This window comes from Thrips palmi, unplaced genomic scaffold, assembly GCF_012932325.1.
Source record: "Thrips palmi isolate BJ-2018 unplaced genomic scaffold, TpBJ-2018v1 HiC_scaffold_12, whole genome shotgun sequence".
In the NCBI taxonomy this organism is placed as follows: Eukaryota; Metazoa; Arthropoda; class Insecta; order Thysanoptera; family Thripidae; genus Thrips; species Thrips palmi.
In genome coordinates this window covers 2,803,104-2,825,521 of record NW_023144623.1, presented here as the reverse complement: position 1 = coordinate 2,825,521, position 22,418 = coordinate 2,803,104, and the positions used below count along the sequence as shown (strand labels likewise).

The following is a 22,418-nucleotide window of genomic DNA, read 5'->3' as shown; positions in this document are numbered from 1 at the left end:
GATTAAAATGTCCGACAAACAGCGCGTTTGTTGTCACTCGAAAAGGGGGAGGGCGGAGGGCCCACAAAAAAGTGTGATGATTATTAGAATTTTTAAATTGTAAACAGAATTTCATCTTGAAATAAATAAATCTGGAAACTGTGGAGCCGTCAAAATTTTTCTTAAATTGCCCCTGGCAGAAGTCGGTTTTCAAAATGTGACAATTTTGTATAGAAATCACGCAGGTATATGTTTTTTTGATATTCTGAGTCGAAAAGGTCTTATAGGTCATAGTCGATTGCGACCTCCTTACTGGATATTCAGCATATTTTACGGAAATCTAGTATGAAAAACTTCGAGGCCGCTGCGCAACTCCTAAATACTGTTCGAATTCGCTCAAATTTGGCAGAGGGGTTCTTTTGTAGATCATCCTCGGAGATCGAGCGCTCCTAGTCGGTACCATTTACTTGCGGAATTTACAACCACCCTAGGCAGGGGTTCCCCTTCCCCTCCTCTTTCGGCACCCTTGTCAGGCGTTGTTTTCTTTCCAAGGACTCAACGGCGAGCTGGTCTCCTTAATGTCAGTCGACGCGACCTTGACCAGGGTGGCAGGAAGTTCAACTACGCTCGTTCCCGGCCTGTCAGTCAGCTGGTGCGCACCGAAGTGTTTGGGCGCGGCATCGAGCCAATGAGTTCGGCCGCGCTAGTCGGTGACAGCGAGAACAATTCTAGCCCTCTATCAGTGACGTGCCGTGGACGGTGGCCGCCGACGGAGCCAGCATGGATTTTGTGCAAGTAAAGCGAGACTGGTGCGCGGTATTTTGTCACCCTCGTTCTAACGTGATGTCACGCCCCTGGAATGGGAGAGTTGGTAGGACGGGGAATGAATGTTCCACGGAATAGGGCAGGATGGATATTTAAGGGGAGTACGCTGGCAAAGTCGGTACCCAATCCAATCACCGTGACAAGAAGCTACGGAAAATTCTATAAACAGCTTCTGGTTTTCTCCGTAGCCCCCTTCTCAATATTCTACGTAGGACCTTAGTGTTTTCCGAAGGACCGTACAGTCTTCTCCGTATTGATGAGAGGGCTACGGAGAATCTTGGCAAAAAAAATAAAATAACAGAACTTTCCGTACCTCTTTGCCACAGGGAATGCGCTTTCGCGTCAAATAATTATTTGATCTTTTTTTCGACGATTTGCCTTTGGTTTGTCGTTTTGTCTGAGGTCTAAAGTCTGCGACCACTGACCTGCCCTAAAGGTTCAAAAAAGACCATTAGAGATAAATATTGGGTAAAAATGTTTTTGAACTGGTCTTCCGGAGCACAAGTATATAAACAGAATTACTTTGATTTTGCGTATTGCTTATCACACTCTCAGTCTCGTATTGACTTTATATCTCTTGCCATAAAGTTTTCTGTGCAAACGTTACATGTACTAATTTTTCTTTAGCTATGCACAATTTTGTTCATTGTGCAATGTATTTAGTCCATTAAACCTAGCTTTTTGTCCGTTTCAAGGCCCAAATATGGTGTGAATACTACTATTTAGTTACTTGCTTCAGGTTGTGGACCCTGGGGCGAATCATGGGACAGATTCCCATGACTTTCGGGACTTGCCGTTGCAATGTCAAATACAAGGAGTTAAACAAGAGTTTTCCCGTCGAAGGAATCCACGTTGTGTCGACCGAGACCGTGTTTGGTGGGAGAGAGCAGGTGGGTGCAACGGACGAGGCAAAATTTTAAACCGCACTCTCGGTCCGTATAAACGACCCTCGAGCCACCGATTCTGAATCGTAAAATAAGAAGCAATTCTACAACACTTCACTTTGTTAGTAGTTATAAAACTGATTCTTGTTTTTAGTCTTAAAACAGATCCTTCGTTAATTGTTTTGTGTGTTTTGATATGATGAACGCAAACCGGTAGCCTCGTCAGACTTCCAGAAACTAGTTCCATTTTTTTTACTTACTTTCCAGCAGGCCCCACCGGAACGACGATGTAGATGCACCGTCCAGGACGCCTTGCAGCCTTCGAGGACGTGGGCCGCATACTCCGCAATTCTGGTCCTGGTGCTCGTGCCGTGCAGCATGGTGTCGTTGTACGAGGACATTCAGCGCAGTTTGCGCAACACTAGTCCCCACATGGCCACCAAAACCGACAGGTTCACTCCGAAAACCTCACAAACTATGTCTTTTAGTCCTTACAAAGAAAAGTAGCTAGTTTTAACAAAGTATTTTGAGCATACATAAGCTTACACAAGGAAAATACTTCGAAATTTACGAAGTATTTCTTCGCATTAACAAACGAAATAGTTTGTACCTTATATTTGTTCAAAATACTTCGTTAGGGTTTAAACGCGTTCAAAATCCTCAAGAGTGTGTGCACCCAAGTTGACAGTCTTCATTCGTTTTCTATTAAATCCGTCAAACCAATAACGCGTGTACTAAGAAGGTAGAGAGCATTTTGGATCAATCTGTACAGCGGCTGGAGGGGGCACTCCCATTCGACCGTTTCAAAGTTTGGCGCTTATTATTGTCTGCTTGACAGGCATGCTATAGAAAAGGGTTATGACATGTGCCTGTGTTATAGGGTACTTTCGTAGATCCTGCACCGGAAGCAAGCAGACCAGCAGACGCCAAATTGGCCGGAAACTAACCTCCCTTCGGATCTAAATCTATAGCCGAGCTGTACAAATATTGCTCGCGAAACACATATGCACTGCAAACAAGTATCAAACGACTGTTTATGTTCAAGTGTGGCCGATACGTTTGACTAACGTATCTTTCCCAAGTCAAGTTTGGATCTACTTCCGCCAACATGGCGTCTGTGTGCTTCCCGTTCAGGGATCTACGAAAGTACCCTATTGTGGAGCAGGATGGTCGCAAGTAAGTTTACTTGCCATGTGCACACTTATTTATAGCATGTCTTACCTAAAGACGGGCTATGAACTGGCTGATTTAGTTAAAAGGCACTACTTTTACGTTCGTAACCTACAAGAGATATTTTAATTGAAAATTTGTTTCCTAGGGTGGTAACCACATGCGACTTGGTGCTCATCACGCTGTGCGGCAATATGGCCGTTATTCAAGCCTGGTTGGCGCGAGAACACATTGCCACATTCGTTGAGCAGATAAGTTCGGTAAATGCGAGCAAGTTTCATTCACTTCTGTCATGCAAAAAATGTGATGTTACACTTTTAATCGTGTGAGAGAGCAATGTGAAGCTCGTTTCAATGTCCGCGGATTTCTTTGAACCAGCATAGGACTGTTCGAATCACTTTCAATCCATAAAGCGGTCAAACATGGTAACAATGCACTGCGTCTCATTCAGAATATCTTATCGTGCGCGGCATCCTGGAATATGACCTTCTGGGACGTTACCTGAAGTGCAGGTGAATTTGATCCAGGAAGCGGAAGAAGGGGATAACTCCATTTAGACCATTTTTCAGGAGAAACACAAAAACTGTAAGCAGGGAAAACTAAAACTGAACGAATGAATGTTGTACATGATAAAGTTCAAGAAGCATAAATTAAATACTGAGATACAACAGAAGCGTTGGGTGACTCCGTAGAGGATTTCTTCATCTCCTACCGACATAATTTTCAACGGAGTCATGTTGTCTCGATTGATTTTTTTCCATTTTCCGCTAAATTGAGGGTGTATAAGGGGTCAAGTTGAGTTATATCCATTTTCCATGTTGATTTTTCTCCTCAACTGCCAGGAATTGAGTCAAAGAAATTAGAGTTATGATGTTTATATAAACCATTCTCAGGCACAATAGTACGTCTTAAACTCAGTTCAGAGATAAGCCAAGAGCCAAGTTCCTATCCCTTCTTCCGCTTCCTCAATCATTTATCTCTCGCCCCCAATTTCACTCAAAGTGAAAAAAGAGACTATCTTTAAGGGGGCTCATGCATGTTAAAAGCACTTTGTAAAAATTTTCTTTTGATGTAGACGGATCAAGATTTTACAATTTCTGTGTTAAAACCCTTTTAGATAATTGAGTAAGCTTCATTTTGGCTTATAGGAAAGTGACTTTGGACATTTTTTGGAGATTTAGTCGAAACGTTTAAAATTTTGGTTCTCGTAAGATTTTGTTCGCATACTTGCTCAGATCTGTGGGGAAAAAATCAGGGAGACTCATCCCTAAGAGTGTCATAGAATTGACTACAATGGGCTTTATATCTACAATAGTTTTCAAGAAAAAAAATAAAAACAATTTTTTTAACAATTTTTTAAACAAATTTTTTAACAAAAAATTGTTTTTATTTTTTTTCTTGAAAACTATTGCAGATATAAAGCCCATTGTAGTCAATTCTATGACACTACTAGGGATGAGTCTCCCTGATTTTTTCCCCACAGATCTGAGCAAGTATGCGAACAAAATCTTACGAGAACCAAAATTTTAAACGTTTCGACTAAATCTCCAAAAAATGTCCAAAGTCACTTTCCTTTAAGCCAAAATGAAGCTTACTCAATTATCTAAAAGGGGTTTAACACAGAAATTGTAAAATCTTGATCCATCTACATCAAAAATATTTTTTTTACAAAGTGTGTTTAACATGTATGAGCCCCCTTAAGTTAGGGTCAGTTGGGGTAATTATAAGACACGGGGTAAAAGTGGGACAGCTGTTTCTTGATCAAATTTTGACATTTTAGAACTTGTGCCACACCAAATGTTATTTTCACAATAAAAGCATCACGTTTGGTATGCAAAACACATATGTGTTTTGAAATATCAAATCTTGACCAAGAAACAGCTGTCCCATTTTTACCCCGTGTCCCATAATTACCCCAACTGACCCTAACACTAGTGCGTTAACACTGACGAATAGCCCTACACTCAAGGTTGACGATCTCCTGCGGTCGCGCGCCCCCCGAGTGCCCGTCCTGTTGCTGGCGTTCCTCATGGCGCTGCTGGGCGTCGGCGTCATGGACGTCGCTTGCGCCATGGAGGACGGCGGCCCTGGCTACGCGTCGCTCTTCCTGACGGGCCAGGCCAACTACTACCTCACCTACACCATGGAGGCCATGTTCGCCGACAGTGCGCACTCCATCTTCGAGCGATTCCGCACCCTCAACTCGCGCCTGGAGGCGGCATGTCTCGCTGCCCGACGACGCCCTGCGTGGACGCCTGGTAGGCGTCGCACAGTCGGCCAGAAGACCGGTGTAGGCGGCCTAAACTCCAGAAGCGTTTTGAGCTTCAGCGTCGCACGGCAGGACTCGAGCCGAGAGTATGACCCCATCAACGGATTCCTCGTTCGGAGAGCAATCCATTGATGGGGTCACACGTTCGGTTCGAGTCCTGTTCAACGACACTGGAGCCCTAATCGCGTCTATAGTTCTGGCCTCCCACTGTCAGAAATTTCCGAAAAAAAAATGGAAAAACATGGAGTTTTTCCGAAACTTCTGCATGGAGCTCTCCATAAAAGCAAACTCTGGGCTTTCTCTGAAAAGTTTCGAAATTTTGAACAAGATTGCATGCATTACTATCAGGAGATCACGAAAAAAAAAAGTTTGCAACCAATCAAAAAAATGAGGGAAAGGCGAACCTCTATTTTTCAGCTCCGTTTTCATAATACTAAGGGAAACGTACAGGATATAACTCAAAGGAGCTCGAAGGAGATTGTCCCTTCTTTGGCCATTTCAGCCCACACGCTTCGGCGAAGCCCTCTTTAACATATCTGAGAAATGACGTGCATTTTAATTCCCATCTTAATGCTCCGAGGAACATTTGTTCAAGCCCTGAGAAAATCTCTCCGAAAAAAGATGGAAAATGGATGGAGTCTAATAAACGCGATTATAGAGTTTTTCTCCATAAAATTTCGGAGCTCATTTCTAACAGTGCGGTGTTCTGCCTCACTGTGCGACGGAGACTCGTTTTCGGTTGGCAATACTGGAAATCAGGAACGTGACAGACGAATGTCAAAGTTTCGCGTTCCTTTGATCAGCGCTTCGCATTCTCCTAATTGTGACGCGACCACAATTCAGCATTTCAAACGAATCGTGACAGTCACTGAGAATGAAAGATTATTTTAACGCCCAAATTCGGGTGTTTGTTGCAAAGCGCGCTGACAAGTGTGGTGACAATTAGAAAACAGTTTACTAAATTCTACCAGAATTTTTAACTAGATGGCTGGTAAATGTTACCACACCCATACTGGTAGATGTAACTATATAAAAATCTAGTGAAAATGACTAGAATTCTAGTCATATCAACTAATGCTCGTTTAACTAGGATCAGTGTGGTAAATTTAACTACACTTTTTTTTCAGTGCGTGTGCCACCAGACTTAGAAGTTCCTCTACCCAGCGGCCAATGGAAACCCGGTCTCGTGGCTGGCAAGGTTGCGTGGATGCAGCGTGCCCCCTCTCGAGAAAATAAAGACGGTGACAAAAAACATCAAAGTAATTCACATAACTGATATTTCTTGTTGATAAGTTTCATTAAAGCCGGGTTTACGCTCGTTTTCGGCCGGCAATAACGTAACGATCGGCCGTAAGGTTTTTCCGTAAAATAAGGTTCATGAAATAAGACCTTGTACTCTCATCGTCTTATTTACGTTCGTGTACAGGTCAACCTAACATATCACGAAACGCAAACGACGGAAAGGAGGACGTCTTTCTATTCTTCATTTTTCTCTTTAACGCGAACCAATTTTTGTACATAAAAAATCTGGCCCCCTAGTGATCAAAAATTTATTTTGCGCGTCGGATTCCTTATTTTTTTAAGAATCTTTCCTTGTTTCCATCACGTTGGATCTTCCGACTCGGCCCGAAATAACGCAAGAGGCCTCCTCAGTAAAATAAGGAGTCTTCCGTAAAATAAACCGACGGCAAATGCTCCCGTCAAAAACACACGTGATGGAAACCATACGTTACCGAAAATCGTTACGTTATTGCCGGCCTAAAACGAGCGTAAACCCGGCTAAGCAGCGGTCTGAGAGTGCACATTCGTTTCAACGTGATGTCACGTTCCTGGAATGCAGGTGGAAGGGCGATGGCGGTGACCCATTCATTCCCAGTGAGATTTTCTTCCGTGTGCAGGTTCCATGCCACTGCCCCTGTGGCACCTGGAGCAGGCTCACGTTCTCCTGTGCGAGAGCTCCGCCAACGTGTCGCAACGCTACGGCCCCGTCCTCCTCCTCGACATGCTGAACCTGATGCTCCACACCGTCATCTCGGCCTACTTTTTCTCTTCCGTTCTCATGCTCAGCCCGAGACAGCTGTCCAACAGCGAGCCGTACGTCGTGCTCCAGTTCTTCTGGCTGCTCGCCCACGTCAGTCGGATGCTCTTGCTGGTGACTTACTGCTCCAAGGCAAAGGATGAGGTAGGCATACCAATCTTTAAATCCGTGGGCCTTCACTGCGAACCCAAAGGCAACGAAGGCGGCACGAAATTGAAGTTTCACACTGAGAACTGGAGTGTGTACTATCGAGTACACTCATAGAGCTCTAAAGTGTGTACTCACTCAACGCACACATATCGAAGTGTGTACTGAATACACGCTGAAGAGGGGACCCCCTCCCACCTTGCAAGTACACTGAAAAAACAAATGCGGAGAATTCCGCATTTGAAATGCGGTTTAGGTAAGTGACCGCATGAAGTGATGCGGTCACCTGAATAGCCAGGATTTTGATGCAATTTCACCGCAGGAGTCATGCGGTGTAAAATTTAACCGCATTTCCTGATGCGGTTTCCATTTTGACCGCATGAACAGATGCGGAGTCCTACATTTCATGACAGCTAAACAGCTAGCGGCTGCTACCAACTTTCCGTCTCTTACTGGACAACCAGAAAAGGATGGCATGTACTGTGCCTTCTCATTTACTTCTGATGCTTATCATTGACTAACTAACACATACCTTTGATGTAAATGTTTGTAACGCTGCGATGAGTAAATATCCTGTGTTTGAAACAGCAAGCCACGGAATAATAATTTTGTCTGTATAAAATGTTGATTGACACTGGATATTGTTCCAAATGCAGTATCAAACTATTGTTATTCATCACTTTAAATTATTTTTAGCCTCAAACTTCTTGGTGATACTAGTTTCCATGAGCCAGGCTATGCTGCATGCTGGTAAGGTTAAACCCGCCGGCTGCTTGACTGAAGAATTGTCTGTGCTGCTGTATTTGAACAAGTCAACGCACACGACGCACTACAGCATTTCTTTGATTGAGGTTATTTCATAATTTCAGGGTCTGAATCATTCCAAACCATTGCAAGAACGTTTTCTAAAGGAATAATCTTTCAAATCTCTGACACTATCACACAAATCAACAACAAAATAAATAAGCTAAACAAAAACAAAGGAGTGCCAACATAAGAAAATAACATCTTATGAGTCAGAAAGTTAACTATAAAGTTGTTCTTTTGTGTGAGTCGTTCGTCAAATTTTAAGCTTTAAGAAACAAACCATTCCCTTAAAAATCCCTAAAATACATCCAAAGTTGGTTTTACTTTAACGCTAGCACGTTCCCAAGATCTTAGGTTGGCACTACCATCTTCTTGTTGTTAGGCTTGTTTTGTTGTTCTCTATGAGATTGTGTGTCTTGAACTTTCTTTGTGTAAAAAAACGATTTTTCAATAGTTGTGGATGTTTTAAAGCATAAAACTATGAATATTACTAAAATACAGTTGTACTGTAGTGCTTCGCATGTGTTGACATGCTTCTATATTGCAGTATTGAAAATATTTGTGCCAAAGCAACCCGGTAACTTAACCTCAACCTTGCCCTGGGCTGGACAACATTGGAAACCTCAGTGCTGTTCTCACCGAAGACTGCCGAGGACTTGAAAGATAAAAAGAATTTTGAATTGTGTTTTCAAATTGTGTGACAATTCATCTCTAAAAAAATGCAGTTTCAATCATTGGTTTTTATTTAAAAAAAAACTACTTAATGAGGCTGATATCGCTGTTAACTTTACGCTCATCTCAGCGTTACAAACATCTACATGACAGGTATGTACTGGTTTCCCAAATAATATTGTTTAAGAAGTAAATGATATGGCCAAGTAAACGTAACCACTTTGAGGATGGACTGGGAAGGGAAGTTGCCACTGCTGTAAATATCGTGGGATCTTCAAATCCACCTCAACTAATGCGGTCAAAACTGAGACCGCATCAGTTTGGCACACACCGCAGGAGTAAATGAAGTCAATCTTCTCCGCATCAGTTAGTGCGGTCAAATTGATAGAAAATTACACCGCATCAGATTGTGCGGAATCCTCCGCATTTGTTTTCTCAGTGTAGGCTTGGAAAAAAAATCCCCCAGGATTGAAACTTTGGTCATAAGACCTGTGGTGAGTTCTCAAGCTGAAATTCCACCTGAAATATGTATTTGATTCTTTGAAAAGTTTTTGGAGCGTTACCAATCTTGCGTCTTTCATTGGGATGGAAAGACTTTCTATTTTCGGGGGGGAAGTTCTTGCGACGAACATTACAGATTTATTCAGTAATTTTTAAAATCAAATTGTTCTTAATGCTACAAATTTTTGAAGTTTTTAAATTTGAAAATGTGCATTTTTTCATTCCATAGTCATTTTTTAGTCGATTTGGTTGTTTTTCCCAGAGAAGAAACAAACCTCGTAAAGTGACTTGTTTGATTGCAGGCAAAAAGGACAGGGGCGCTCGTGGGAAAGTTTCTCAACAACGTGCGGCTTGACAGTCCTCTCCACAGGGAGGTAAGACGGAGGACCCCTTTTTATCTCTCGTGACCGAATGTGTCCACAGGCCAGCCAAATCTGATCTGGCCATGGGCGTCAAATAATGCCGGTGGTTATGTCCTTTGTTTCAGCTTCAGGCATTTTCCATGCAGCTCATGCACCACAACGTCTCTTTTACTGCATGCGGCATGTTTGAACTTGGTCTTCCCTTGACAGTCTCGGTGCGTATCAGGTTGGGGCAGTAGGAGCGCTGAAAAGGTAGTGTCAATGCGATTTGAAATGCCTCCTTAAACTCGCTTGGTCCGTGTTCGCAGAAACACTCTCACTGCAGGAATGGGACATCACATAGAAACTAACGTGACGATAACATGTTACAGTCTTCATCGGCAAAGAGTCGACGGGTCGGGACCAGATTTCGACTCTTTGCCGACACGAAAACCAAACAGCACATGGTGGTAGACAAAAGCTCCGGTAGTGCTCCGAGCTCGGGAGGGCCATAAAACCATTGTGGCTCGAGCTCGCCCCCGCCGCGTAAGCGGGGACCGTCACATTAAGTCGACTCTTTGCCGGTCGACTCTTTGCCGATGAAGACTGTACGTTCCTTTGAGCATTGTCACATTCGTTTTGTCGTGAATCAATCATAACTGGGTTATTCATATTCAAACGAATGTGACACAATACTCAAAGGAACGTGATAGTTTGTCGCATTTGTTTCAACTTGATGTCACGTTCCTAGAGTGAGAGTGAAGGTACATTTTCAACAGTCCAAAATCGATGTCATATTTATGATGGGCCAAGTAGGAACGCAATGAGATAGTGACTGCCGTGGTACTAGTTCCCTAGATCTTTTGCCACTTCCTACAGCCCTGCCCAACCGTACTATGCCATGGAATAAGTGCTTCCATGGCTAATGGGCTCAAAAGGTCGGCCGCATAGTTGCAGCGGTCGGAGCTTCCTTGATTTCGGGACGCGAGTCCACCAATAGCTTCTGAATGCTTGTGCGATCTCTTTCATGAAATACAATGGCAGGACAAAATTTTCTTCTACGTACTCCGTTCATACTACCTCAATAACATTTATCAATTTGAGTGGTATTGGTGAAATTATGAATTCATCCGTATTTTCGTATTTAGGTTATGGGAGCTGTGGCTACGTACTTGGTTGTGCTTCTTCAAATCAAAGGTTCTTCAGAGTCGTGTTCTAGCCCCGACAAAAGAAGCACGAACGCAACATAACCATCAGTTTTTTTAATGGATTTTTCATACGTACGGTGGCCGAACGCAAAATGCTGTTGAACAATGTGAAATTTATGTGCAAATATATGGTGACCAAAGCTCTCTCATCCTTGGCTGAGTTCTTGAGACTACCTCATCACAACCTTCTCGGAAACGAGGTATACACTCTACCAAAAATGTCCTGTAAATGCCGTTAATTTATTACCAGTTTTCACTGTAGGCCAATTCACAGCGTTTACTGTGATCTGCTCACGGGATTCACTGTGATCTTGGTCGCGGTGTTCACTGTGATCTGGTCCCCAGTAAACACTGTGAGTTTGACGCCGCTGAGCACCGAAGTACTGCAAATCCGGCTCCAATTCACGGCGTTTACTGTGGCCAGATCACAGTGAACACTGTAACCGAGATCACAGTGAACGCCGTGAACTAGTTCACAGCAAACGCCGTGAATTGAATAACAGCAAACATTGGTAATAAATTAACGGTGTTGACAGGACATTTTTTGTAGAGTGTAGCGTCACTGTGTGATCTGAATTTGCGCTCGGTTTGTGTGTTTCTTTCATCAATACGAACTTCCGAAAACACCCGGGAACGAGGTAGGACTACAAATCTGGGTGGATGCCCTCCAAAATTACTCGTCTGGACCCGAAAAATTTTATATGCGATCGCTGACGCGTTGCAGAGGTAATCCCGGAAATGGGTAGGACGACAAAGTGGTTACTTGGGAACGGAACATAAAGGATATCAAAGCAGGCACCCGATCCCGACACATTTTAAGTGGAAGTCGGTCCTTGCTGCTGTGGCATTCATCTCTATGCGGAAAATACGAAGATACCAGCATAGCACCGAGGGCGTGTTCTCGCGGCACGTTGCGGTATTTTCCGGACCGATGCGATGTGAGAAATGAGCTCGTAACGAAACTGGCTGAGGACATGTTTGGTTAGACTTAAGCTGATGTAGTTGCAAGGAAGGAAGGACACAACGCGTTGCGGGCCTCGGCTTCTCATTGGCGTAGCTCCACTGTTCTTCAGGAATCCTTTACTTATCTCGAAAGGGCAGAGCTAAAATTACAACCCGTAATTTATGACTCCTCTTAAAAAAGATAGGTTATTTTTCTAGCTTCTCAAATTCGTATTTGGAAGTACTTGGAACACAGTTCATACACTGAGAAAACAAATGCGGAGGATTCCGCACAATCTGGTGCGGTGTAATTTTCTATCAATTTGACCGCACTAACTGATGCGGAGAAGATTGACTTCATTTACTCATGCGGAGTGTGCCAAATTGATGCGGTCTCAGTTTTGACCGCATTAGTTTAGGTGGATTTCAAGATCCCACGATATCTACAGCAGTGACAACTTCCCTTCCCAGTCCATCCTCAAAGCGGTTACGTTTACTTGGCCATCTCATTTACTTCTTAAACAATATTATTTGGGAAACCAGTACATACCTGTCATTCTGTCATGTAGATGTTTGTAACGCTGAGATGAGCGTTAAGTTAACAGCGATCAGCCTCATTAAAAAGCAGTAGTTTTTTTTAAATAAAAACCAATGATTGAAACTGCATATTGTTAGCGATGAATTGTCACACAATTTGAAAACACAATTCAAAATTATTTTTATCTTTCAAGTCCTCGGCAATCTTCGGTGAGAACAGCACTGAGGTATCCAATGCTGTCCAGTCCAGGGCTAGGTTGAGGTTAAGTGACCGGGTTGCTTTGGCAGAAATATTTTCAATACTGCAATATAGAAGCATGTCGACACATGCGAAGCACTACAGTACAACTGTATTTTAGTAATATTCATAATGTTATGCTTTGAAACATCCACAACTATTGAAAATTCGTTTTTTTCACACAAAGAAAGTTCAAGACACACACTTTCATAGTGAACAACAAAACAAACCTAACAACAAGAAGATGGTAGGGCCAACCTAAGATCTTGAGAGCCTGTTAGCGTTAAAGTAAAGCCAACTTTGGATGTATATTAGGGATTTTTAAGGGAATGGTATGTTTATTAAAACTTAAAATTTGATGAACGACTCACACAAAAGAACAACTTTATAGTTTACTTTCTGACTCATATGATGTTATTTTCTTATGTTGGCACTCCTTTGTGTTTGTTTATCTTATTTATATTGTTGTTGATTGTGTGTGTGACAGTGTCAGAGTATGATTTGAAAGATTATTCCTTTAAAAACGTTCTTACAATGGTTTGGAATGACTCAGACCCTGAAATTATGAAATAACCTCAATCAAAGAAATGCTGTAGTGCGTCGTGTGCGTTGACTTGTTCAAATACAGCAGCACAGACAATTCTTCAGTCAAGCAGCCGGCGGGTTTAACCTTACCTGCATACAGCATAGCCTGGCTCATGGAAACTAGTAATGCTATCACCAAGAAGTTTGAGGCTAAAAATAATTTAAAGTGATGAATAACAATAGTTTGATACTGCATTTGGAACAATATCCAGTGTCAATCAACATTTTATACAGACAAAATTATTATTCCGTGGCTTGCTGTTTCAAACACAGGATATTTACTCATCGCAGCGTTACAAAAATTAACGTCAAAGGTATGTGTTGGTTAGTCAATGATAAGCATCATAAGTAAATGAGAAGGCACAGTACATGCCATCCTTTTCTGGTTGTCCAGTAAGAGACGGAAAGTTGGTAGCAGCCGCTACACTCTAAATGTAGGGTGCCCAGTAACTGGGCGCCTTTGTCGCCTGCCCCACTTTTTAGGGCGCCAAATGTCGCCCAGTTTCTGGGCACCTTTGTCGCCTAGTCTTGGGTTGGACAAATTATAAGGAACCTGCCTTCACCCATGGCTCAGCAGCGACTAAGGTGCCAAAGGTGCCCAGAATCTGGGCACCTTAGTCGCCCAGGAACTAGACACCTGTGCATGCTCTGCCATGGTAGAGGGCCGGTTACTGCATGATTAGTCCACCCCGAGACTGGGCGACAAAGGTGCCCAGAAACTGGGCGACATTTGGCACCCTAAAAAGTGGGGCGGGCGACAAAGGCGCCCAGTTACTGGGCACCCTACATTTAGAGTGTAGCTGTTTAGCTGTCATGAAATGTAGGACTCCGCATCAGTTCATGCGGTCAAAATGGAGACCGCATCAGGAAATGCGGTTAAATTTTACACTGCATGACTCCTGCGGTGAAATTGCATCAAAATCCTGGCTATTCAGGTGACCGCATCACTTCATGCGGTCACTTACTTTAACCGCATTTCAAATGCGGAATTCTCCGCATTTGTTTTTTCAGTGTACCCATAACCTTTACTTATCTTTTTCTTGTGTAACGTTACGAGAGCAGTATTAGTTTAATGTTATTTAAGGATCCCTGCTTGTCTTGTTATTTTACTTTAAGAACGTACGTATTGAGTAGAGCTTCGTGATCCTGAAACGATGTGAGTTCGTAATGGAGAAAGGCTAGGTTAGTTTCTAATACAAATTAGCTCTCAAAAATAAGAAGATTCAACTTTTGTTTTTATTTTTTGTTTTCCAGAATCAATGTTTAAGACTGCCTTCATATCTTCGACATGCCTGATGCTTGATTCAAGTTGACTCTCGGTAACCAAAGTGCTAGTCAAGTTTTCCGGCCGGACTCACTGCAGCGTGAAGCAGCCCAGGGGACCGTAGGAACTATTTGATCTTTTTTCCGTGATGTTCTGACGAGTATGAAGAAGAAGAGACACTCTTTGGCTTGTAGTTGGCGCGGTAGAAGTTGAAGAAGAGGTAGATGAGGAGCAACATGTTCGGAACAAAGGAGTACATCAGCGGCTTCGGCGCGGCATGGCACGTCCCGCTAAATCCCTGCGCCGCATGCAACATGATGATGGTCAGCTGGACCTGCAACATTGCAACAATAAAGAGCGTGCACTGTTAGAAATTAGCTCCGAAATTTTATGGAGAAAAACCCTATAATCACGTTCATGGAGACTCCATTCATTTTCCATTTTTTTTCGGAGAGATTTTCTAAGGGTTTATACAGATGTTCTTCGGAGCATTCCTTGGGTTCCGATAGGTGGTAAAATGCAAGTCTTTTCTCAGATATATTAAAGAGGACTTCGCTGAAGCATTTTTTGGTCTGAAATGGTCAAAGAAGGGACAATCTCATTCGAGCTCATTTGACTTATATCCTGTAGCTTTCCCTTAATATTATGAAAACTGAGCTCAAGAAGTAGGGGTTTACCCTTCCCTCAATTTTTAACTGGTTGCAAACCTTTTTTTCGTGTTTTTGTGATAGTGCAGCATATATTTTTGTTCAAAATTCCGAAATTTCTCGGAGAAAGCCCAGAATTTGCATTTATGGAGAGCTCCATGCAGAAGTTTCGGAAAAACTCCATGATTTTTCCATTTTTTTTCGGAATTTTCTGACAGTGTGGTAGCGAATAAGGGTACTGACAGGGAACTGAGGCCCCGAAGAAGAAGAAGAAGACGGAATTCAGAATTGTCAGTAAGCGCAATTTCAAAACTCCTTTCAGCAATCATCAATCTAGTAGTATGCATTTTGAGGGTGACCCAAAAATATTTTTAAATTTTTACTATCCCAATAGGCGACTTGAGCAAGGCCAATGAGGAGGAATCTTCACGAACATGGCGGACGGCCCTTCGTCAAGTAATTTTATTAAGTAAGCGGGCGTCACCGACTTTGAGAAAAGAGCGCTTTTCACGTAATTCTGAATAGACATTGACAGTTGGGATTGTCTTCGATCTGCTCCGATAGTTAGGATTGTCTTGGCTCTACTCTGGCTGTTAGGATTAATCTATCAGGAGGCGTCAAACAGTTATTGCATGCTCCTCTCTTGTAAGAGTCAGATGCGTGTTCTCTACTCACTAGTTGTAATGTGGTCAGGTACTTCTTGACTCTGGATAGAACCTTCTTTAACGCCACATTATCGATGGCGGATAGAAGGAAATAGGAGTACATGATGACGTGCACGAGGGAGTTCGGCAGCACAGAAAAAGTGACCGAGCCGCCTGGTGGAGAACAAAACACGCTATCACCAAGAGTCGGACATGGGTTGCTGGTCATCTCTGAGATGGAATATCTACCCGGGCAGAACCGTGCGGCTGTCCATGTGATCAGGAATGTAGAAACGTGATGATAGATGTGTAAGAAGGACACCTGTCGGTCCTTCTTCCTCAGGACGTACAAAACCTTGGAATCAAAGGATGAGTTTAGATTTGCTCTTTTCAAGTGCATATACTCTCATTTCTGGAACGTGACATTACGTTGACACGAATGTGACGAAGTGTCACGTTGCTTTGAGCATTGTGTCACATTCTTTTGAAAGTGAATAAGCTAATTTGCGGCCGATTTGCATCCAAACGAATGTGACACATGATCAAAGGGACGTGACACTTTGTCACATTCATTTTAACGTGATGATGTCACGTTCCAGGAATGAGACTGCATACTTTGAAAGAGCAGGCCCGGCTTAATCTTACCGTTTCAATCAGTTCGACCTTCTTGATCAGAAACCACCACCACATCGCTGACGCCATCTAGACAAACGGGAACTTTAGTGCGGTAACCATGGGTAGCTGGCCGAGAAAAACTAGATAAAGAGAGCGCTGGCCGACCGCAGGCTAAAAGCTGCTCTCCAAATCTCGGTCGGGAGCATTGTTTGACGTTGCAAATTCAAACTGTGAAAATATTACTACAGGTAAAATTGAAGCATTTAACCCGTCCATACATCATTCATTTACGCCAAACAAAGTTAACGGGCCGAAGCCTCTACTTATTTTGGGCACACGCTACGCTCCACCAAACAGACATCTTCTCTTTTAGTTCTAACTAGACAAGGTACTCTTTGGGAGGGTGCTGAATAAGTAGCCTTCGATGTGATGGTATTTTTAGGAATGGGAACCAACGGATTTACGTTCCATTTTATTAAAACCCGGAGTCTTAACCCTAACTAACTAAAATAACTGAAAACAACAGTTCACCCAATAACGAAAAGTCCGACTACAGCAAAGTGTAATAGAAATGCACATTTTGATTTCAAAAATAAAATTTCGACAGTGGGATATGTACATTGGAAGGGATTTACGTTGAGAGAATAGAATATGGACCGTGCGATAGGGGGATGACTCACCCTCATGGCCTCCCGACTGTCCGACCAATCTGGTAGCTGGCATCCAAGTGTGTAGGTGGTTGTCCAGCCACTGGTTAGAACCTTGAAGCAAAACCACAAGCAAAGTTACAATTACTTTTAATGAGAAAACCCGAGAAAACCTTATTTTCGGCACTAAAAATTACTCCAAAACGGATAAATTTTAGCCCAAAACTACGAAGTTGTCACTTTCCAGAGCCTTTCGAGAAAAATTTCAGACTGCAACTGTTTTTTGATTGAGACGGGTGACTCATCGTTTTGGCATCCGTATAAGATATTCGGGTACTCACCACATGGAACATGATGGCGTTGATGACGACCTGGGAAAAGTTGTAGAGGTAAATGAAGGTCTTGAAGGAGTAGGCTGGACGCGACTTCATGAATCGCGGCCCCCACCACAGCACGACGTAGAGGTAGGTGGCGGTGGTCATGAGTGGCCATGCTGGGGTGCCCATGAAAGGCCAGTCCTGCACTCGAGGGTCTGCAAAGGACAGCGGCGGTGACTTGCGTTGCGACGTGCAGACTAAATGCTTTTGTGTAATTTTGAACTACTTGCACGATTTTTTCAATCATTTTATGGAATAAGCATGTATGGCGTAAAAATGCATAAATTTATGCAAATTTGAGCACAGTGTTCTATAAAACGTTATATAGGTCTTAAATTATGCAACAATACGAACAACATTTTACATGTGTGCTGACTTATCATTTCTGGCTGCAAACAATGCGACGACGGTTCGTCACATTTTTCTAAAAAAAAAAAAAAAAAAAAAACGAACCTTTTTTAATTCGACACGTGTTTTTGAATTCACGAAGTTTTATCTGCATAGCACTAGAGAGATTTCTCGTTTTCTTGATTTAATGTTTTCTATTATGTACTCACGCTCAGGTGAGGACGCTTCTTCTCTCATGGGACAGAGCACACTACGTACAAAATTAAAATACACATTAAGCGTTTTGAAAAGCACGCGTTTTTATGGCTCTGACAACATTCTTGAGTTTTGAGACAGAATCAAGCCAGTTCCTTGAACTAATGAATTGTTGCGTTCTCACCTGCTGAATATTGTAGGAGCCGCTCCAAGTATGTGGGATTGTCCGTCAGAGCATAGGTTAGACGTGTCATTTTGATCTGAAAAACGAACGTTGCGTTTCACTGGAAATCTTTGAAAACACGTTCAGTGGCAGCCTATACACGAGATGTTTCTTGTTCACTGCCGCTTTAACACCCCCCCCCCTTTTTTAGAGCACTGCACATATTTCCTAGTTTTTGTACGAAACCGCGTACAAATTTTTACGAAAAGTTCGTGTGCCTAAAAGCTGTGATGTCTCGTACAAAATTTGTACAAAAACATTTAGGGTGTAGATTGATAATTATAATTTCTATTTTTGCGTCTAGCTGTGAACATAAACGCATCATCTGCTAAAAAAGCCTTATCCCGTTTGATACCAAGGCTGTGCTTGCTGGGACCAAAAAAGCTAACTGTTCGTCCCATTGCGCTCTTATTGTAGGATTGAGGGGGAGGTTGCCACACAATTCATTGCCAACCATTCCTCATGTGCAGCCGCTTCTAAGAAACAGACTGCCGATCCAAGTGCGATACAGTCTCCATACTGTTTGGCGTGAACCACTATGTGTCACGCTAACAAGTTTGAGCTACCGTTTCTTCTGAGCACGGGAGCACGCTGGCAAAAGTGTGAGACACGTTTGCCCCACTCTCTCTGCCTGTGGTTCCAGTATGCCACGGGCCCCCGCTTGCAAGACAAACCGAGTCTCACGCCTGCAACTGTGAGACATTAGTCCTCACACTTGCAAGCGTTGGACAAACGTGGTTCACACTTGTAAGCAAGAGACATTCACTGTAATTCAAAGGGTGAGACATCTCACCAATTTTCGGCGATACAAAATGTATCACCGAAAAATAGGTCGTACACGAATGTATCACCGAAAAACCGGTCGTACACGCATGTATCACCGAAAAAAAGGTCGTACACAAATGTATCACCGAAAAAAGGATGAGACATCGGGGAGATTGGCCCTGGTTTGCCTGGGGAAGTATCCCCCTTTTTCGGTGATACATTCGTGTACGACTATTTTTCGGTGATACATTTTAGTATCACCGTTTTTCGGTGAGACAGTTATGTCTCACCCCTCAGAGGGTGAGATGTATCACTATTCGATTTTCAGTGATTGTGGTTCACGCCAAATAGTGTGAGACTATCCACAATGAGGGGGAAACGACTTCGGTTATCCGACGTACAGCAAATTAGTAATCCGCAATCCGAATAACCAGAAATTTTGAAGTAATCCGGAGAAATTCTGAGGTGATCCGGGGAAATTCTGAGGAAATCTGGGGCAATCCGGCGTAATCCATTGGTAATTCTGCCAATTTCTCGATGTAATCCGGAGGTAATCCGCGAGTTATCCGGGGTAATCCCTATCCGATGTACACAAAATTTCTCAGTCGTTTCCCCCTCGGTCCACACACTTGAATTGGCATTGTTACCAAGAAACCCTTAACCGCCTCGCCTCCTACTTTTGATTCACTTTCTCAGCGCAGATTTCGTTGAGGTCACGGCACAAACATTAAGAAGCACTGCTGTCCGCCATATGGAGACGCATGGAGGCAGTGACCCACAGGGACTCTTCCTTCACCTGCTTCTGCCGATGCACTGCTAGCAGCTGCGAGGTCGAGGGTCCCCGGTGCGCCGCTCGCGGAGCACTGCACTAACAGTGCCGGAGTCAGTCGTGTGGAGGACTGCCCGGCGTACCAAGGCCAGTGGACCAATTATAGAGGCTGCATGGACGCAGTCTCGTGCGTCGCGAAGACTGCTCGCTGATCTCGGCTTAATCGGCCGATCAGTTTAGGAGGAACGTGCGGCCAGGACATGACAAGTTTTTTCACCTCTCGTACTCCGACCCATGAAGCGGAGGGAGGGGCAATCTCAATTTTAAGTAATTTTTCTGGAAAAAACGATAAACTGTTTCAGGGAAAACTTAAGTTTAATAAATGAATGATGCAGATGTGTATTAGTCAAAAGGAACGAGTAATAATTGTGAATATTTTCACGATCACACCGTAAATCGGTACATTGATATGGACTTCGGACTTCGGACTTGGTTCTCCAAACGAGGTGGACTTTGAATAAAATTCAAGTGGAGCGGATATCTGCGTTGTCTGTATGTCTGGTACATTTTTAGAGTCACCTCTTTATTTCTATAGTGTTAAAAAAGAACGGAGGAGTTGACTCTTTACGTTAGATTCATAAAAATACAACTTATCCCCTTTTTTGTGTTTCTTTTTTTTTCTTGGCGGAATTGTGAGGAACGTGAGAACGAACTTTGAGATACCTCCAATTTCCTGACTTTGGACCAAAACTGCAGATTAAATGTTTAAGTAGAATATTGTACGTCAAACTTGCACCGTTTTGTGCTTACGTTGAATTTGCATAAAAATGCATAAAAGGTACACGGGTTTAAAACATGCAGCACAACGTACAAAATTGTATATAAACATTGAGCGTAAGTTTAGTTTTGCCCCTTTGACAAGAGAACCGTCAATATTATATATCGAGTGGCCACGAAATATTTCTCCGTAGGAGTGAAGGGGTGAATTTTCTCCTGAACTGCTGAGAATTGAATCAAACGATTTGGTGAAGTGGTGTAAAGCATTCTGGGTCACAAAAGAAAAATAACTCGACATAATGATAATTCAAGTTACTCCATTCTTTCGCTTTCAAATTAGCATATTCCGAGTCCAGAATGCCTACGTTCGTTCGTGGAGGGTGTTCTAAAATGTTGTGACAAGAAATCTCGTAGTGCTGAGGAAGCGAACCAGAGAGCCGTGAGCCGAGGCGGTGGGTTAAGAGGCCACCGTGCCACACAACCCATGATGGTTTTCGCTCTCGCCTCTGCGGCCCATTTTCCCGTCGGGAGACGTAATTCGCTGCGAGGAGGCGACGCTTATCTATCTCTCTGATGCGATTATGCTAATCGCTGCGAACAGCCCAGGCGAGCATTCCACGTTGAGGATCAGCCTCGTACGTGGACGACACAAATGCAGTACACTGGCATAATGACTACGCCCTTTAGGGCACAAAGGTCTTTCACGCTCTTCAAGGGCGCATAGGGTAATGCTTAGGGCATTAAAATTTTGCCCGGAATTCCTGCACCAATTCACGCCCTTCCCAAGGATATAAAAAGATTCAAACCGTTCCGGGGGCGTGAATCGTTCACGTTAAGGGCATAATTTCCATGCCTTTCCAAAAACAAAGGGAAGTGTTCCAAAATCCTTACTTCAGGAATCCTGGGAATCTTGAATAGCGTGTACAACTAAGTAAAGAGTTGGTTAGTATCTCTCGGGTCGGCGTCGGAGGAGGTGCGCCTCTCTCCCTCTCTCTCTCTCTCTCTCTCTCTCTCTCTCTCTCGACGACGGAACTCGTTTTCAAATTGGCGGGCACGCGCACCACTGCCCCACTCACAATCCATGCCCAGGCGTAGGAGCTCGCATCGGAAGTGTGCATACATTTTCAGTTTTTTAAGGTGAACGTTTTAGCTGCTAATAATACCCACAGCGTCGAGGCTTCGGTGGCATTTCAAAGGTAATTCTAGTCCCCGGCACTGCGATGAAAGTCTTTGCATCGAGTGTTGTGCAGTTTGATTTGCAATGACGTCGCCACAAGTGACTAAGTCGTTTGTTTTCCGATTTCGACCCCTCCAAATCTCCATCCTAGCTAGTCATAGCCGTTGCCGAAAAAAAAACGGCAAAAGATATAAAAAGCGTGATTTTTTGCGAGCGTGTTGCTAAGGTCCTAACGGTCATTTTGACCCGCAGCACACTCATTATGGACCCATAGGAGCCGAGCAGTGTTCAATTCGGATGATCTTCGTCATGTGAAGTCGTGTTTGGAGGCCCTTGGATGAGCGCTTCCGCTGTCTAGCGGAGTCTCCGCCGAGAGGCTTGGAGTCATCCACATCCTAGAGCCCGCCTCGCAGAGCTCACCCGTGGCGCAGTTGGTAGCGTCGCAGTGCAGTAATCCGGAATTCCGGGTTCGAGACCGAGTTCCAACCACGCTTCCAAGCAATTTTGGCAGTGAAATCGACTACTACCACGTGTAACTCGTAACGAACATAAGGCTTTCAATTTTTCACTACTCTATGTTAAATTCTTCTCAAATGCAAAAACAACTTTTAAGGAACAGATTATTACTTTTCAAATTTGGTTCTCACTTTTAGGAAGAAAAAGTTTATTACTTTTACTACCAAAGAGTCTTTGTAAACTGCTTCATAAAAAAGTTTCTTAAAATTAAGATGGATTTTTTTAACAGTGATATTTTAATGGGTTCTGGTTGATTGCAGAGACACTTCACACTTGTAAGAGACGTTTTTTTTTAAATTAATAATATAACG

General features: G+C 43.2%; 2 protein-coding genes across 2 annotated transcripts; one reads left to right on the top strand and one right to left on the bottom strand.

Moving 5' to 3' along the window:
* The first annotated feature begins 662 nt into the window (after positions 1-662).
* Positions 663-10,930, top strand: LOC117640119 (gustatory receptor for sugar taste 43a-like). Its single transcript, XM_034376381.1, has 10 exons — positions 663-788; positions 1,544-1,694; positions 1,956-2,140; positions 3,007-3,118; positions 4,828-5,116; positions 6,255-6,386; positions 7,026-7,309; positions 9,595-9,666; positions 9,780-9,869; positions 10,782-10,930. The coding sequence occupies exons 1-10, from the start codon at positions 760-762 to the stop codon at positions 10,881-10,883; spliced, it is 1,446 nt and encodes a 481-aa protein (XP_034232272.1). The 5' UTR covers positions 663-759; the 3' UTR covers positions 10,884-10,930.
* A 3,427-nt stretch (positions 10,931-14,357) lies between these two features.
* LOC117640406 (elongation of very long chain fatty acids protein 4-like) lies at positions 14,358-19,784 on the bottom strand. Its single transcript, XM_034376906.1, has 9 exons — positions 19,665-19,784; positions 18,065-18,140; positions 17,895-17,935; positions 17,302-17,492; positions 16,994-17,074; positions 16,344-16,400; positions 15,948-16,053; positions 15,730-15,872; positions 14,358-14,741 (listed from the first exon to the last, which is right to left on the bottom strand). Exons 3-9 carry the CDS (start codon positions 17,920-17,922, stop codon positions 14,535-14,537), a joined length of 813 nt encoding a protein of 270 aa, XP_034232797.1. The 5' UTR covers positions 17,923-17,935; positions 18,065-18,140; positions 19,665-19,784; the 3' UTR covers positions 14,358-14,534.
* Positions 19,785-22,418: the final 2,634 nt, after the last annotated feature.